The 15,159-nt window shown below is 51.7% G+C and overlaps 1 protein-coding gene across 6 annotated transcripts in view; it reads right to left on the minus strand.

Annotated features, from left to right (window-relative positions):
• The window catches only part of AKNA (AT-hook transcription factor), a 49,792-nt gene extending 42,885 nt beyond the window's left edge, over window positions 1-6,907 (minus strand). For 3 of the 6 annotated variants that reach the window (XR_008312709.1, XR_008312708.1, XM_053281858.1), the window contains exons 1-3: window positions 5,478-5,609; window positions 2,339-2,861; window positions 179-1,383 (exon numbers count right to left, since the gene is read on the minus strand). Coding sequence is in view for 4 of the 6 variants with exons in the window: in XM_053281858.1 (XP_053137833.1) it covers window positions 179-1,383; window positions 2,339-2,666 (1,533 nt within the window). In the remaining 2 variants the exon portion in view is untranslated. Of the gene's footprint in view, window positions 1-178; window positions 1,384-2,196; window positions 2,268-2,338; window positions 2,862-5,477; window positions 5,610-6,862 lie in introns of those variants that run through there. The other 3 variants (XM_053281859.1, XM_053281860.1, XM_053281861.1) reach the window with 3 other exon arrangements.
• Window positions 6,908-15,159: the final 8,252 nt, after the last annotated feature.

The raw sequence follows: 15,159 nt of genomic DNA on the forward strand, positions 1-15,159 counted from the left end.
CCACTGAGCTACAGCCCAATCCCCTAAGGGGAGTATCTCCTTGAGTGCTCACACGTAGTCCTCCATCCAAATGCAAACCAGGACTGATTCCACTTAGCAAAGGGGACCAGTCATGTTTGCTACCCCAAGGCCATCATCAGACGGCAGGACTGTCATGACACAGACTGAAGAGCATTACCTGAAGCTGATGCACCAACTCCGTGGCTTGCCTTGGAGATTTCAGCTCCTCGGGAATCACCGACACGGTGGGGGTCGGGCATTTCTGGGGGGAGCCCTCCCCGCTGCTCAGCAGAACCTCGCGGACAATCTCGGCAGGGGATTTGAAGACCACTGGCCTCACGGACTCTTTGGCCTTGGCGGGGAGGGTCTTTCCCCTGGGCGGGTGGTAGCTCGGGGGGTCCCTGGGGAATCGGACACGGGGCTCCACTCTGGACAGATCCGGAAGCGGGTAGTTGAGCTGCCCTCGGCCGTACCGTGAGGTGTCACTCGGGACTGGGGCCAGTCGGCCAGCTTGGCTAGGCTCAGTCGAGCTCGGCCGATCTGCCTTTCTCCCCACGGCACGCCCCCGAGGGCTGAGAGACCGGGACTGCCTGCTAAATTTTGACGGCAGCCCCCGGGGCACATCCGCTTTCAGCTTCCGCGCTCTTTCTGGTGGCCGGTTGCCAACTCGCACAGGGGCGTGAGGCATCTCCGTCACCTCCGCTGCGCCCCAAGGTCTCTCTTTAGGCTTCGTTCTGGTTAAAGGGCTGGGCGTCATGGCAACAGCTCCCAAAGGTTCACCCAGGTACTCCGTGCAGGACGATTCTGGGAAGGTCTCGGCATCAATGCCCGGGGAGTCCTGAAGGTCTTCTAAAGACAGACGGTCCAAGAGGTTCTGACTCCAGCGTGTGGAGCCTACTGGGGAACTCAGCGTGTGACTCTCTGGACTTCTCCCAGACGGGGAGGAGAACTCCATTTCCTCAGGATACTCCATGCTGCTGCCAAGCAAACTCCGTGTCTCAAAGACATCTATTTTCAAGCGGGTGTGCTCTGCGGGAAGCCTGGAGGGAGAAGGACTAGAGTGGGAGTGCTCCGAGAAGTCCTCCTCCCCCTCTGAGGTAAAGTTGCAGGATTTGCCATGTTTATAACAAGCCAGAGGGTCCCCTTGAGCTTCGGGGCTGGCACTATATTCCGAACCGTACTGACCCTCATAAGAAAGCTCGGGGTAGGCTTCTCCCTCACTGCCCGCCCCCGAAATGTCTCCTGGTTTCTCCAGTTCTTCTGAGCTCCCTTGGTCCTGGCCATCTTCTTTCATGCCCATCTGTTGCTCTCTTTGTCGATGCCAGTAAGAAACTGGTCTTACGTCCTCTGAGCTCCCACAATCCTCTCGGTTTTCACCATCTTCTGAGGAGAGAGGAAAGAGGCCTTTTATTAGTATTTAAACGAGTATCATCTCATTAGCATCCTATAGCTCAAGAAGCTGGCAGGCATTAGAACAGGGCATTTCCTTAAAAGCCGCCACAAAAATGAGACCAAAACTCTGAATAATCTCATTTAAGATTGAATCTAGGTTCCAGGGCAAACAGTGGCTCATTGTATTTGGATGCAACAGCAACCTATGGTTCGCTGCAACTTAGAAGTCAACATTTCTAATCGCCTCTCCTCATCCGCAAGGGAAGGGAAGGGAAGGGAAGGGAGCTCTTGAATTCTACTTCCGATTAAAGTGAAATTCAAACCAAGATTGTTCATCATGTCCAAACTGTCTGATCTTGGTTTATTTTAACCCTTGAAATAAACCAAATTCTGAATCCTGCTTCAAACCTAGGGCTCAGATTGCTATTTATTTCAAGGAAGTTGGTGAGAATAAACCCAGATTGGTCAGTTCAGACATCATGACCAATCTTGGCTTGTTTCTAACCACAGTTGGAAGTAGAATTCTTCCGACTCGTGCACAGTCTGGGGACTGGGTGGGGTGGGGGAACACAACCGCCCAGAGATGCAGGTTTTGGGCAGTATAAAAATATGTTAAATAAAAACATACAAAAACACACACTCCCAAGACTTGGGGAGAGCACCCGGGGTCAAGATTTAACCACAATTCCACATGACATCTGAACTGACCCAGAGATTCTCAGAAAGTGGATTTCTATGCCTGCTAGCACATTCTGTAATTCTTCTCCTGCCGAACCATGGTACATGCACACACACAGAGCTTACCTTTGAAGATGCTATATGAAGTTCCCATTCACGCATGCCTCCGTTCATCCATTCCATTTTTGCACTCCTCCCATTCGCTTCACTGGAACTCACAACAGAAAGGTTCCTGGGAAAATCTGTCCAGATTTCCTGCCTTACTCACCAGGTTGGGGGCTCCCAGGGCTGGCTTCTCCTACACATTCCAGATCTTGGAGTTCACCCAGGTCTAAGCTCTGTTCACCTTCTGCCAAAAGATGCTGGTAATCCTTAAGCTCCTCAAGGAGGCTGATGTCCTCCAGGATATCCTGGGAGGATGAGAGATCCCACGGATCCACGCTCCCCACAAGTCCATGTTCTCCCACGTCAAGGATTCCATTCGTACCTGCGCACCCCTCCAGCTCATCATCTTCTTCTTCTTCTGCTGCAGCTGCCTCCGCCTCCTTTTGGGTCCGGCGCCGCCATCCAAACCCATCACCCGGCTTCCTAGCCATGCCCCCCGTCGCCGGCGTGCAGCCTGATGCAGTGAGGCGTGGCGGAATAAACTTCTCGGGCAAAAAAGCAAAGAGGCTCACTTGTGCCACTTCATCATTCGGCCTCTCCAAAGGGCTGGGGGGCTTGTGTGTAGGGGGGGGTGCGCCTTGGGAAAGTAGGTCACATTGCAGCTTTATTCCATACTTTCACACGCCCTGCCCGAGGGTGAGAAGGCAAAGGAGAGAGAGAGAGAGAGAGAGAGAGAGAGAGAGAGATTGATTTAATAGAAGTGGGGAAGGTTGCAGTGGAGTACTCTTCCAGGGCAGAAGCCACCTCTCCCGTTTAGCCATCTCCAGGGGTTAGATTTCTTAAAGAGACAGATGCAGGACCTTAAGCTGACCCTGCTAACTGAGCCAAGAGGCCCCCTGTTAAGTGGCAGTTCCCTCAGATTTAGCAGTGGGAGAACAACAGTCCCAGCTCAGCCTGATTCACAGACTGGCAGCGGCCTTTCCAAGGTTGCAGGCAGGAGTCTTTCTCAGCCCTATCTTGGAGATGCGGCCAGGGAGGGAACTTGCAGCCTAGATGCTCTCCCCAGAGCGGCTCCATCCTGAGGGGAAGATCTTACAGTGCTCATGCACCAGGTCTCCCATTCATGTGCAACCAGGGCAGACCCTGCTTAGCTAAGGGGACAAGTCATGCTTGTTCCCACAAGACCAGCTCTCCTCTCCTCTTTGTACTCAGCTGCCTTTGTTGGCCCGGATTTCCTGCGTGCAAAAGTAGCCCTCTCTTTCCCGGTCGCCCAAGGAGGCTTTTAAGAAAGTGATGGCCTGTGTGTTCATTCCGCCTCCATGACCCTGCAGGCCTTTTCTCTCCCTTCTGTGGCTAACCTTTTGTCTCTCATCCCTGCCCCAAACCACCCGTGCTGGCAACCAAGCATGCTTGCTTCCCTTCGGGTTTCCAAAGGCCGCTGGGCTTCAGCCAGCACCATCACTTCTTCTCTTAGAAAAGCGAGGAAAGGAGATTTTGTAAAAACTCCTTTGCACTTGCAGGTCCTCTCCAAAGCCTTAAAAAACCACCCAGTAAAATCCTGCATCCAAGTACTCCAGGAAAGAAAGAAAAAAAAACATGACCACACTTGCAGTGAAGTTAACGGAGAACATTTGTAAACTTATTCTTATTTTGCCTGACTCAACCCTCTGCTTTGTCTGAACAGTAATGTGTGAACGCTAATCGCGATCTTATAACTCCTCGTCTGTACCCTTTAAAGCCTGCACGCACAGCCGTAAGGACTAGAGCAGAGTTTTTCTATATGAAAGCTGTAATTCTCAGATAGCCGGGCTCTGCACATTGCAACATTTTGTTCGCTTCCATAGAATCATGGCAGATACACAGCCCTATCCTTAAGTGGATGTTTGCACTGGACAGGGGAAAATGTCGACAAGTTGCAGTGATGGGGCAAACTAGACGGGTTGGATTTCTACCTGTCATGCAGAGCTGTATGCACCAGAGCTGGGGAGGTGGGGATGGGACCCTAGCTCAGTGGAAGGGCATCTGCCTGCTGTGCATGCCGAAGGTCCCAGGTTCAAGCCTTGGCAGCATCTCCAGGTAGGGATGGGAAAGACTCCTGCCTGAAACTGGAGAGCTGCTGCCAGCCAGTGCAGACAGCGCTAGATGGGCCAATGGTCTGACACTAAGAGGCAGCTTCCTAAGTACCCTTATAAAGTAACAAACACCTCCTAGGGTGTACTGAAACAGGAGAGTTTCCAAACCCAAAACTTGTTCTGGGACAACTTTCTTGTGCTTCCAGGCAAAAGGTGATCCCTCCACTTTTTGACAGTTCCCAGCTCTCCAACTCAGACAGATAGATTCAAGATAATGTGTGATGGTGGGCCTGCCGGAGAGATTTCGGACCCTAAGGGTTAGAAAGGAGCCCCTTCCCCACTCCTAGCTCTAACCCCTGCCTCAAGCCCACTTCCTCCCATCTGGCAAGCAGATGAAGACATCCCCCAGACAGAACGCTCTTCAGAAGTCTTCTGGTATCATTTGAAAGAAAATACCCCACCCCCTGCTCCGTTGGTGCACTGGAGAACCTCACCCTCCCAAATCCTGCTGGCGCTTCTTCCCTAAACAGTCTTGCATTGAATCCTTACGCTTAATGGAGGGGCATCTGCTTTGCATGCAGAAGGTCCCAGGTTCCATCCATGGCAGCATCTCCAGGTAGGGCCGGGAGAGACCCCTGCCTGAATCCCTGGAGAGCCGCTACCAGTCAGTGTAGACCATCCTGAGCCAGATGGATCAAGGGTCTGACTCGGTAAAAGGCAGCTTCCTATATTCCTAAGGATTTCCCTTCAGGATAGTCACTCAGCTCTTTCAAGACACACACCCCGCCCCCAAAAGGAGAGCCAAAACATCAGGATGATGTCCAGAAATTAGAACTGACCATCACACACAAGACACACTTCAAAAAACGACCTTCTTTGGAAGCAAGAGAGTCTTTCAGAGCAATGCTGTCCAAGTTCATGGAGGAGCACATGGCCCCATGTCCATAGGGGCTTACTATCAGGAAAGTGGGCTCAGGATGGCTGCCTCCATCTCGCTCAGCAACAGCCGAAAATATTCATTCAAAGGACAGCTGTTGCAATCGGAATAAGTGATCAAGACTCCCTTGCCACTTAAGAAGTGTGCTGTGAGCAAAAGGCATTGCAATAAATTTCTGAAATTTAATCTCCAATTTGTGAGGGGTTTTTTTTGGGGGGGGGTAGTAACTGCCCCTCCATTTCTTCCACACAGATGCTCCCCAAACACACCTGGGCATAGAATTCCCCACTCACCAATATTACAGATTGACGTCCCCCAACATCAGCTTACACAAGACCTCATCTTCCAGGAATCACCTCTCCTGGACACAACTGCTTTCCTACAATAAAACTGGAGGTAATGAGGAAGTCATCATTGCTGACAAGATCCCAGCAGAGAACACCTCCCTTGGGCAGATGAGGCAGGATCAACAGAGGCCAGTCAGAGAAAAAACACACCAGGCAGGATGCGTCCATCTCCCCCCATCTTACTCCCTTCCCGTCCATTTCAGAAAGCTACCTGAGGCCGGCCTGATCCGGCGCCGCAATCCCCCTCCATGTCCCCAGCAGCATCCAGCGTGGTCCTCCTGTCACCATGGCAACTTCAAGCTACAACCAAATGCAACACAGCCACTCTGAAGAGAAGCTGCACCTTCTCCAGCTGCAAAGAGGTGCCCAGTGGGCATTTTAAGAAGGGAGCGGCCAATCCGGGAGGAGGAAACCAAAAGGCAGACGAAACCTGGGTTGCAAGCGGCCATCGGTTTTCCTTGCCATGAAGAGTAGAGCTGATGACTTAACTGCAAGTTAAAATCCCAGCCAACTAGGGGATAGGGCTGGCAGGAAGCACAGCTTCCTAGATACTTATAGCTGCTTTATACTGAGTCAGACCCTTGTGACATCTAGCTCAGGATTGTCTACACTGACTGGCAGCAGCTCTCCAAAGTTACAGGCAGGAGTCTTTCCCAGGCCTACCTGGAGATGCTGCCAGGGAGTGAGCCCAGAACTTTCTGCATTCAAAGCGGGTGCTCAATCACTGAGCTACAACCCCACCCCCTAAGACGGGAATGTCTCACAGCACTCAGACGTAGTCCCCCATCCAAGTGCAAACCAAGGTGGATCCTGCTTAGCAAAGGGGACCATTCATGCTCCCTACCACAAGACCAGCTCTCGTCTCCAACTTCAGATATTTAATACACCCACCAGACACACATAGAGAAATGCTACGGATTTTCTGTGCTGTGTTTTCAGCATCTCCTGCTCCCAGTTCCTAAAGACGAAGGATGTACAACACAGAATGTCACAAAACACATCGATGGGCCCGAAGAAATCCACCTAAACAAACGCTCTGCCCCGGCCGTCACCTCCCCCTAAAAAGTTTGCAAACTCTTTCAAGACGATTGCACCACTTCCTCTCTTCGGGCCTGCCTCCTGCTTCCTTTTTGGTCCTCTGGGCTGGCTCCGAAAGAGTCAGAAGCCAAACCGCAAAGCATTTCACACACCGCTCTCCAGCAAGGGCCCCTGACATCCAAATGCCCTCCCCCCTCCAGCCTCAAACATGCCCACACACAAACAGAATTTGAGCAAGGGGGATGGCGGACCCCTAAACTCGCCGGCTTGCGGGCTGTCGACGCTTTCCTAACCTCCGAAAGCTGCGCTCGGATCTCTTTACTTTGGGACATCTGCCTCCAACCAAGCATCTCTCCGGATCCTTGGGGGTTTCCAAGCTACGCTGGCAGAAGCCAAAGAGACGGCAGGCCTGCCCCTCGCGCCCCCCCCTTTCCACGCCCCCGGCGCGTCCCTCAAGAACAGGAAGCGCCGACAACACTGTGTAGAAAACAAGAGATCAACAGGTTTTCCTGCGTGCGAGCAGGGTTTCTGCACATGTGCGTGCCTGCTCCAAACTGTTAACCCCAGCACGGCTTTGTGAAGCACCACTTGGGAGTAACCATCACAACCACATATCTAAACGAAGACATGTTTCCAATGGGCTGCAGTCTCCGGCGAGCAGTCTGCTCTCGACGGGGACGCGGATGCTCAGAGAACAGCTCCTCGGTCAACATGTCACTGCCCTGGTTGTCTCTGAGGAGGACGACGAGGGCCCTTGACCCTAGTGTGGTGCAGTGCTTAGAGCGTTGGACGCGGATTGGGGAGACCCGAGTTCAACTGGGTGACTCCAGGCCAGTCGCTTCTCTTTCAGCCTGGCCTGCCTCACAGGGTTGTTGTGGAGAGAAACATAGCCATGTACACTGCTCTGGGCTCTTGGGAAGAAGAGCAGGTGGTAGTAACGAAATGTAGTAAAATATACAGCCTTTGTGCCAAGTCAAAATCCGGCACCAAGGCAGGGCTGCCAACTGACCAGAAAAAGCAAGCCCTCCCGCCCCTGTGCCTTTAGCAGAGGTTTGCTCCGGTGAAGCTTTTCCTCGGATAGTGGGTGCAGTTCTGTTAAAGAGAGGGGTGGGTGGGTTCAAAAGTTGAGAGATGGGAGACCATAAATCCTCAACAGCTCATCTAGAATCACTGGAAGCTGCCTCCTACTGAGTCAGACCCTCGGTCCGTCCAAGTCAGCATTGCCTGCAGTGGCTGGCAGCAGCAGCTTGAGAGATCTTTCCCCGCCAAATCTGGGCATCTAATCTGGGGCCTTCTGCATGGCAAGCAGGTGCTTTACCCTTCAGCTAGTTTGGCCCTGGGGCTATCACCACATATTGTGGCAACACATTCAAGAAATTAAGGACACATTGGGTGAAGGAGTCCATCCTTTTGTTCCTCCTGGCCAAGCCGTTTCTTCGGGTGACTCGAAAATCCTAGCATTGTAAGAGAGAGATGGGGAAAGTGGGGGAGAATCCTTCCCTCTGTCCACTTTCTCTAGGGTGCCTCTCCAAGATGCAATCTCTTCTATGCCGGTTCCGATGCCTCTGTGGGACAACCACCACCCCGCTCCCCGCCAGAGTAGCAGCTGACCTCCCTCTCTGTTTACAACTGATCTGACTCCACAGCGGTCCAAAAGACAACATGTGATGGGACTAATCTTAGCAGTCATCAGACAGCCTTGAAAAGCACAAGCACCCCCCAGCAGAGAGGAAGAGCTGCATTCAGGATCGGCCTCCTGGGGCACTGGGCTGTCCGAGCACGAGGCAGCTGTTCCCCCACACAGGCTTTACAGAAAACTAAGCCGTGCGAGCAGCACAATCCTGCTCTGGAAAACCGGAAAGTCAGTCTCGCTCCTTGCAAGGCGGCTCGCTCCCAACAAAAGGGCGCTCAGCGGATTGGATCCTTAAGAAGCCATGGGTGGCTGCAGAGCACACTACACAAGCCGCTGCCTTCAAGCTCAGTATGGTCACTACACTGACTGGCAGCAACTCTCCAGGGCTGGGGAAAGGTTTGCCCCTCATCCGACCTGGAGATGCTGCAAGGGATTGAACCTGTTGTAAACCGCCCTGAGCCATTTTGGAAGGGCGGTATATAAATCAAATCAATCCAGACTGAACCTCTGCTAAAAGCACTGGAGCCGTCTACTCTGCCACTGAGCTATGGCCCTTCCGCAAAGAATCAATTTCACATTCAAGGATATGGCCACCTTATAAAGCCACCTTATCACTGAGTCAGACTGTAGCCCAGTAGTATAGCTCATCTCCTTTGCATGCAGAAGGTCCCAGGTTCCATCCTTGGCAGCATCTCCAGGTAGGGCTGGGAGAGACCCCCGCCAGAAACCGTGGAGAGCTACTGCCAGTCAGTGTAAACAACACTGAGCTAGATGGACCAAGGGGCTGACTCAGTAGAAGGCAGCTTCTTAAGTTCCTAAGCCCAGGTTTAAACACTGGCTTACTGATCTCGCTATCTCTGCCTAACCCATGAAATGGATTGCCAGGAAATTTAGGACCAACCAACGGAAGTACTTTTTCACACAGTGCACAACCAACTTGTGGAATTCTCTGCTGCAAGATGCGATGACAGCCAACAACCTGGATGGCTTTACGAGGGGTTTGGATCACTTCAGGGAGGAGAGGTCTATCACTGGCTGCTAGTCAGAGGGCTACAGGCCACCTGCAGCCTCAGAGGCAAGATGCCTCCAAATACCAGTTGCAGGGAAACAACAGCAGGAGAGAGGGCATGCTCTTAGCTCTTGCCTGTGGGCTTCTTAGAGGCATCTGGTGGGCCACTGTGTGAAACAGGATGCTGGACTAGAAGAGCCTTGGGCCTGATCCAGCAGGGCTATTCTTATTTTGGAGATGGGACTGCAGCTTGGTAGTAGAGCATCTGCTTTGAATGCAGATCTCCAGGTAAGGCTGGGAAAGACCCCTGTCTGAAACCTCGGAGCACTGCTGCCGGTCAGTGTAGACAATACTGAGCTAGACAGACCAAGGGTCTGACTCCCTAATGTTGCTAAGGAAAAGAGAGGTTGGTGGGGAAGACCATCTTCCCCAGGTCCTCCGAATGCAGCACACTCTCCAAATTTAAACACAGAGGAGCACTGGGAGGCAAACGGCCTGGACTGAAAACAAAAAACTAGGTACATTTCTCCAGTGTTACACAATTCATTTATGTAACTTGTGATTGATCCCTCGCTAATGTATCTGGCCCCCGCAGGGTGGGTTACGCGATCGGCTGGGTGTTACAGATGCATTAGCCCTCATTAGGCATTAATGGCCTTTTGCATACCCTCCTTATTAAATCCACAAACGTATCACCGGCCCTTTCTCTGGGGTTTCCTTATTGCTTGCCTTATCTATGGTAAGCGGCAGAGGTTACAAGCAATCACCTTAGCTATACTCTTCCCACTCTCTGGCCATTGAGGACAGTTGTATTTGGAGCTGGGGGTATATTGTGATTCTGCAGCAGTGCCAGAAAGTCCAGGATGCAATTTGGTCACACTTTATTCTACATCCTACCCTTCTTAAAAGCCAAAAAGAAGCCACCCAAGAGATACCTTGGAAGCTGCCTTCTACTGAGTCCGACCCTTGGTCCATCTAGCTCAGTATTGTCTACCCAGACTGGCAGTGGCTTCTCCAAGGTTACAGCCAGGAGTGTCTCCCAGCTCTATCTTGGTGATGCCAGGGAGGGAACTTGGGACCTAGATGCTCTTCCCAGAGTGGCTCCATCCCCTGAGGGGAATCTTTTACAGTGCTCACATATAGTCTCCCATTCAAATGCAAAATAACATGGATCCTGCTTAGCAAGAGGAGACAATTCATGCTTGCTACCACAAGATCAGCTCGCCTCCCTTGTTTCGTGCCCGTGATTTGTTGTGCATGCAAACTGAAAGGCACCCAACTCATCGTTTGCTATTAGCAGAGGCCCACAAATGTTGGCGTCGTGTTCCAGCCAGCCATTATAAACAACCCCGAAACTCTTCTGAGACTTCTAGTATGCACAAAGGACTCCAGGAAGAGGCCAGGAACTGGCCAGATCCAAACCTGCTTCGCTTCAGCAAAGTGGGGGCATTGGTTGCGGCCCGCCTCCAAGCTCAATTTCACCCACCATCTCATAGCAAGCAGTGGATGGACACCTTCCCCAACAGACTGGGGAGAACTTCCTGAACTGGAGAAGGCTCGTGGTTCTCTTTTGCTTTTCATCACACTCTGAAAGGCCCCAGTCACCAACATGGTGAAACCCAGTTCTTCACGAGCTGAAATGGTAGTGGAAATATTCGCGACAGGTAAAAAGGAAGCACTTCTTTACATAACGTGTAGCTAAATGAGGAGGAGGAGGAGAGCTGGCCTTGCGGTACTAAGCATGACTTGTCCCCTTAGCTAAGCAGGGTCTGCCTTGGTTGCATTTGAATGGGAGACTAGAAGTGTGAGCACTGGAAAAGATTCCCCTCAGGGGATGGAGCCACTCTGGGAAGAGCAGAAGGTTCTAAGCTCCCTACCTGGCAGCATCTCCAAGATAGGGCCAGGAGAGACTCCTGCCTGCAACCTTGGAGAAGCCGCTGCCAGTCTGTGAACACAATACTGAGCTAGATAGACCAATGGTCTGACTCAGTATATGGCAGCTTCCTATGTTCCCAACCATGGAATTCGCTGCTGTTGGATGTGGCAATGCCCACCAATCAGATTAGACTAAACAAATTCATGGAATACAAATACCAATATGACAAATATTTATATACCGTTTTTCAAAAGACGTTCCCAGAGGTTTACACAGATATAAACAGTCAATCAAACAAATAAAATGGCTATCAGTGGCTACCAGCCCAGATAGCTTTTTCCGTCAGGATCCGAGGGGGATGCCCCAGAACACCCAGAGCTGGGGAACACCAACGGGAGGAGACGGCTGCCTGCTTCCCCCCACTTGCAGGCTTCCCAGATGCCCCTCGACAGCCGCTGTGTGGGGGCAGGATGCTGGAGCAGAGGAGCCATTGGCCTGATCCAGCTGGGCTTTTCTTCTGTTGCTTATGCCGCTCTTCCATGCCAAACTGCATGATTCCCCCATCCCTTCTGGACAATATTGCTTGCTACTGTCCTACAATCCTGAGACCAACGGGAGAAGGCCTGCAGGGGTGCCAGAGCAGAAAAGAGAATGCTGTCCTTGCAGATGTCAGAGGAAAACGGAAAGGATGAAGAGCCCCTCTTGGCAGTGGAAGAGTCATCGGCGGCTGCACACGAGGCCGATCGTGTCCTCTTGGCAGGGCCAACATCCAGGGCCATTCAACAAGCTGGCCAGGGCGTAATTAATGGTAGCATGAGCAGAGAATCTGCCAGCCTTCTGCACCCATTGAAATGCCAGCCTCGAACTGTGGTGTGACACAGCCGTACATGGGGGCAGGGAGGGAGGGGGAGAGAGACTGACTGTTGGATCCTGTACGGACCTACACAGACAATACGCCGCATTGCCATTCTGCACCCCATGAGGGTCACCCATCTGCTTTGGGAACAAATGGAACCAGATTGTAATTGGGATTGTTCTGCTTAGATTAATTATATGCTGCTTTTCAAACAAACAAACAAAGTTCACGAAGTGGTTTACGGAGCTGAAGGAAAGAATAAATTAAATCCCAAACGGCTTGATTGAGTTTTACTGCCTGGCCATTCTGCACTGTAGCCAGTCCCTAATTCACGAGATTCAACAGTTCTCTGCCCCAAAAGAGACCCACAATCAAAGAGCCGCTGGAGAGATTCTATGCTGAGCTGAACAGGGCCAGTTACTCTCTCTGTACTAAATGGAAGGTGCCTCTTGGCCCAGTTAGCAGGGATAATTCCCAATGAAATAGTTCAGTCCCGTCCATCAGAAAACCATATCCTGGTATTCAAATCTGACAAGGTAATGAAATATTTCAGTTCTGTCATTTAAAAACCTTACCCCATCACAAAAACCTATCCCGGCATGGAAACCTACCAGGGTAAAGGAATTTTTTGTTCCAACCCATCAGAAAACCTTACCCCAGTATGGAAACCTGAGAGGGCAGTGGAAAATGCCAGTCCAGTTCATCAGAAAACATTACCAGGTAAATAAATTTTACGGGGTAAGGAAATATATCATGATATGGCCCCCACGTATCAGGATCTGAGCCTCAGAAACTGACAAAGCAGTGAAAGCCAGGAACAAAGAAACAAGGTAGCCCCAGCATGAGCTCACCTGTAAAGTGGACGGAGGATGGTGAAAGAGAGCCTAGCAATGCAGTCTGCAGGAAAAAAGCAAGTTTTTTAAAAAAATAAAAGAAGCAGAACTGCTCATGATTGCAACAGAGAAAGTAGGTAGGAAAGAGGAAGGAAGCCAAGACTATAACACCGCGGGGGTGTGTGTGTGTGTGTTAAAACCAAACATTGCAATGGTCAACTATCAGAACAACATCAGAACAGGAATCTCTACAGTAGAGGATCCAGTAGTATCTGAACCCAACTTTGCACCACATCATTGCAATCATCTTCACAACCAATGGCTCTAATACTTTTATCCACACGTTGCAGTCTGGGACAGGGGGAAACGGGAGCTTAGAAGAGGCCATCTAAAGCGTTTGTGGCTGAACCAAGTTCTGAAGCAATCTCACAATTTTCACTCCTCATCGGATGCCATACGTGGCTTTTAGGCTGCAATCCTTAAGGCTTACTTTTGAGTAAACATATGTTCCTTTTAGAGACATCTAAACAGGTAGCCATCGCCGCAGCCGGTGGCAGAGAATTCCACAGATTAATTTAGCACTGTGTGAAAAAGTCCTTCCTTTTGTCGGTCCTACATTTCCTGGCAATCAGTTTCATGGGATGACCTTGGGTTTTAGTATAAATTAGCGCTTGAATGACCCCCTGGGAATCTCTCCCACCCTCAGTTCAGACCTAAGGCTGGCCATCAGGGCTTGGTGCCCGGGAAGAGTTCCTACCTGAGAAGGGGCCACCAGCATCAACCGCTTAGTAACACAGTGGGGAGGAATAGGGAAAGGGGGTTCTTTTTTTTTCCCTCCATCCAGGGTGGGAAAAGACACTCCCCTCCTCACCTCCTAAGCCGTGATCCATAGCAACTTGGCCATGGGAAATCCATGGGGCATCCCTCAGTAGCAAGGCTTCTGCTTGCACTCCCTGGCAGCAGTTTCAAGTAGGACTGGGAAGAAGTCTGAAGCCTTGAAGGGCTGCTGCCAGTCAGTGCAGACAATGCTGAGCTGGATGGACCAAGGGTCGGATTCGGTAGAAGGCAGCTCCCTAGGTTCCAAAGAGGACCCAGCATCTTAGAAAGCAACCACCACTCATCCCTGCTCAAGTGTTTTGACCCAGGAATCTTCCCCGGCATCTCCCCCCCACACCCCCTACATGATTTGAATAAAGGGCCTTTGCAAGGAAGCTCAATGAGCTCCCTTCCCCCACCTGCCTGCAGCTCAGGGAAGTCAGCTTTGCCCTGTTAATCCGATCATCCGCCTTCACCGGCCACAGACCTGTCTCCCACACCCACAGACGGACACACTCCAGCTCTGCCCCCAAGTCTGTGCAAGAGGCACCCAACGGGGGGGGGGAGGTGTCTCGCAGGAGGCTCTGGGGATGCTCAGCATCAGCTCCGCCCCCCCCTTCCTGTGCCCCTCGGCTCCAGATGTTTTCATTTCTCAGCTGCAAGGAGGAAAGGGGGGGGAGGAGGTGCGTGCAAGGAGGCAGGCAGTCCCAAGGGATCTGATCAAGGATGGGGCCGCCTCCCCGGTTTGGCGGCAAAACCGGAGACAAATACCTTGGTTCTCAGGAACAGAAAGTGGGTCGGACAAGTGCTGGGCATGCCTGCAAAAACCTAGCCCAAATAGCTCAGATATGCATTTCCGTCAGGATCAGAAACTGCTTATCCCTGAGCATCGAGGGAAGCGGCAGTTTCCCTCTCCCCCCGCCCACCCCCCCAGCTTGCGGGCTTCCCCGATGCACCTGGCTGGCCACTGGAAATGACTGGCGCAGAGTTACCCAGTGAGTTTCATGGCTGAGCAGGGATTTGAACTCGGGACTCCCCAGCCCTAGTCCAACACTACACCACACGGGCCCAAATGATTGAATGCCATCACCCACTCTTCCCCCACAAGCAGTCTGAAGCCGAAATCGGGCCGTCAAGCTACAGTTCCACCCATCGGCATGTCTGGCTTTCAGTCACCTAGAAAGTCCCTGACACGCTTTGAGCGCTTGTTAAAATGCCCCGTCAGCATGCATCAGAGGAGCTGTCTCCTCCCGCTCTCCACGGCCACGATTCTCATCTTCCAAAGCGGCAAGCCACCCAACCACATCCACCCCAATTAGCCTCCTATCGCTTAACCTCGCATCAGCATTTCCATCCCAAAGCTACACTTTGGGTGTGCATTAGGGGGAAGAGGAAGGCTACAGGATTCCTTCTGCCCACCAAATCATAACTTCATGTCCTGGGAAGCAAGTCCTGCTGGTGACCGGGGCTTACGCCCAAGTAAACCCGCATTGCATCAAGGCAATTGGCTGCCACCTCTTGCCAAGGGATGCTGTTCAAACCCAGACACAAATGATCTCTGCACGAT

Source organism: Hemicordylus capensis, chromosome 17 (genome assembly GCF_027244095.1).
Source record: "Hemicordylus capensis ecotype Gifberg chromosome 17, rHemCap1.1.pri, whole genome shotgun sequence".
Classification (NCBI taxonomy): domain Eukaryota; kingdom Metazoa; phylum Chordata; class Lepidosauria; order Squamata; family Cordylidae; genus Hemicordylus; species Hemicordylus capensis.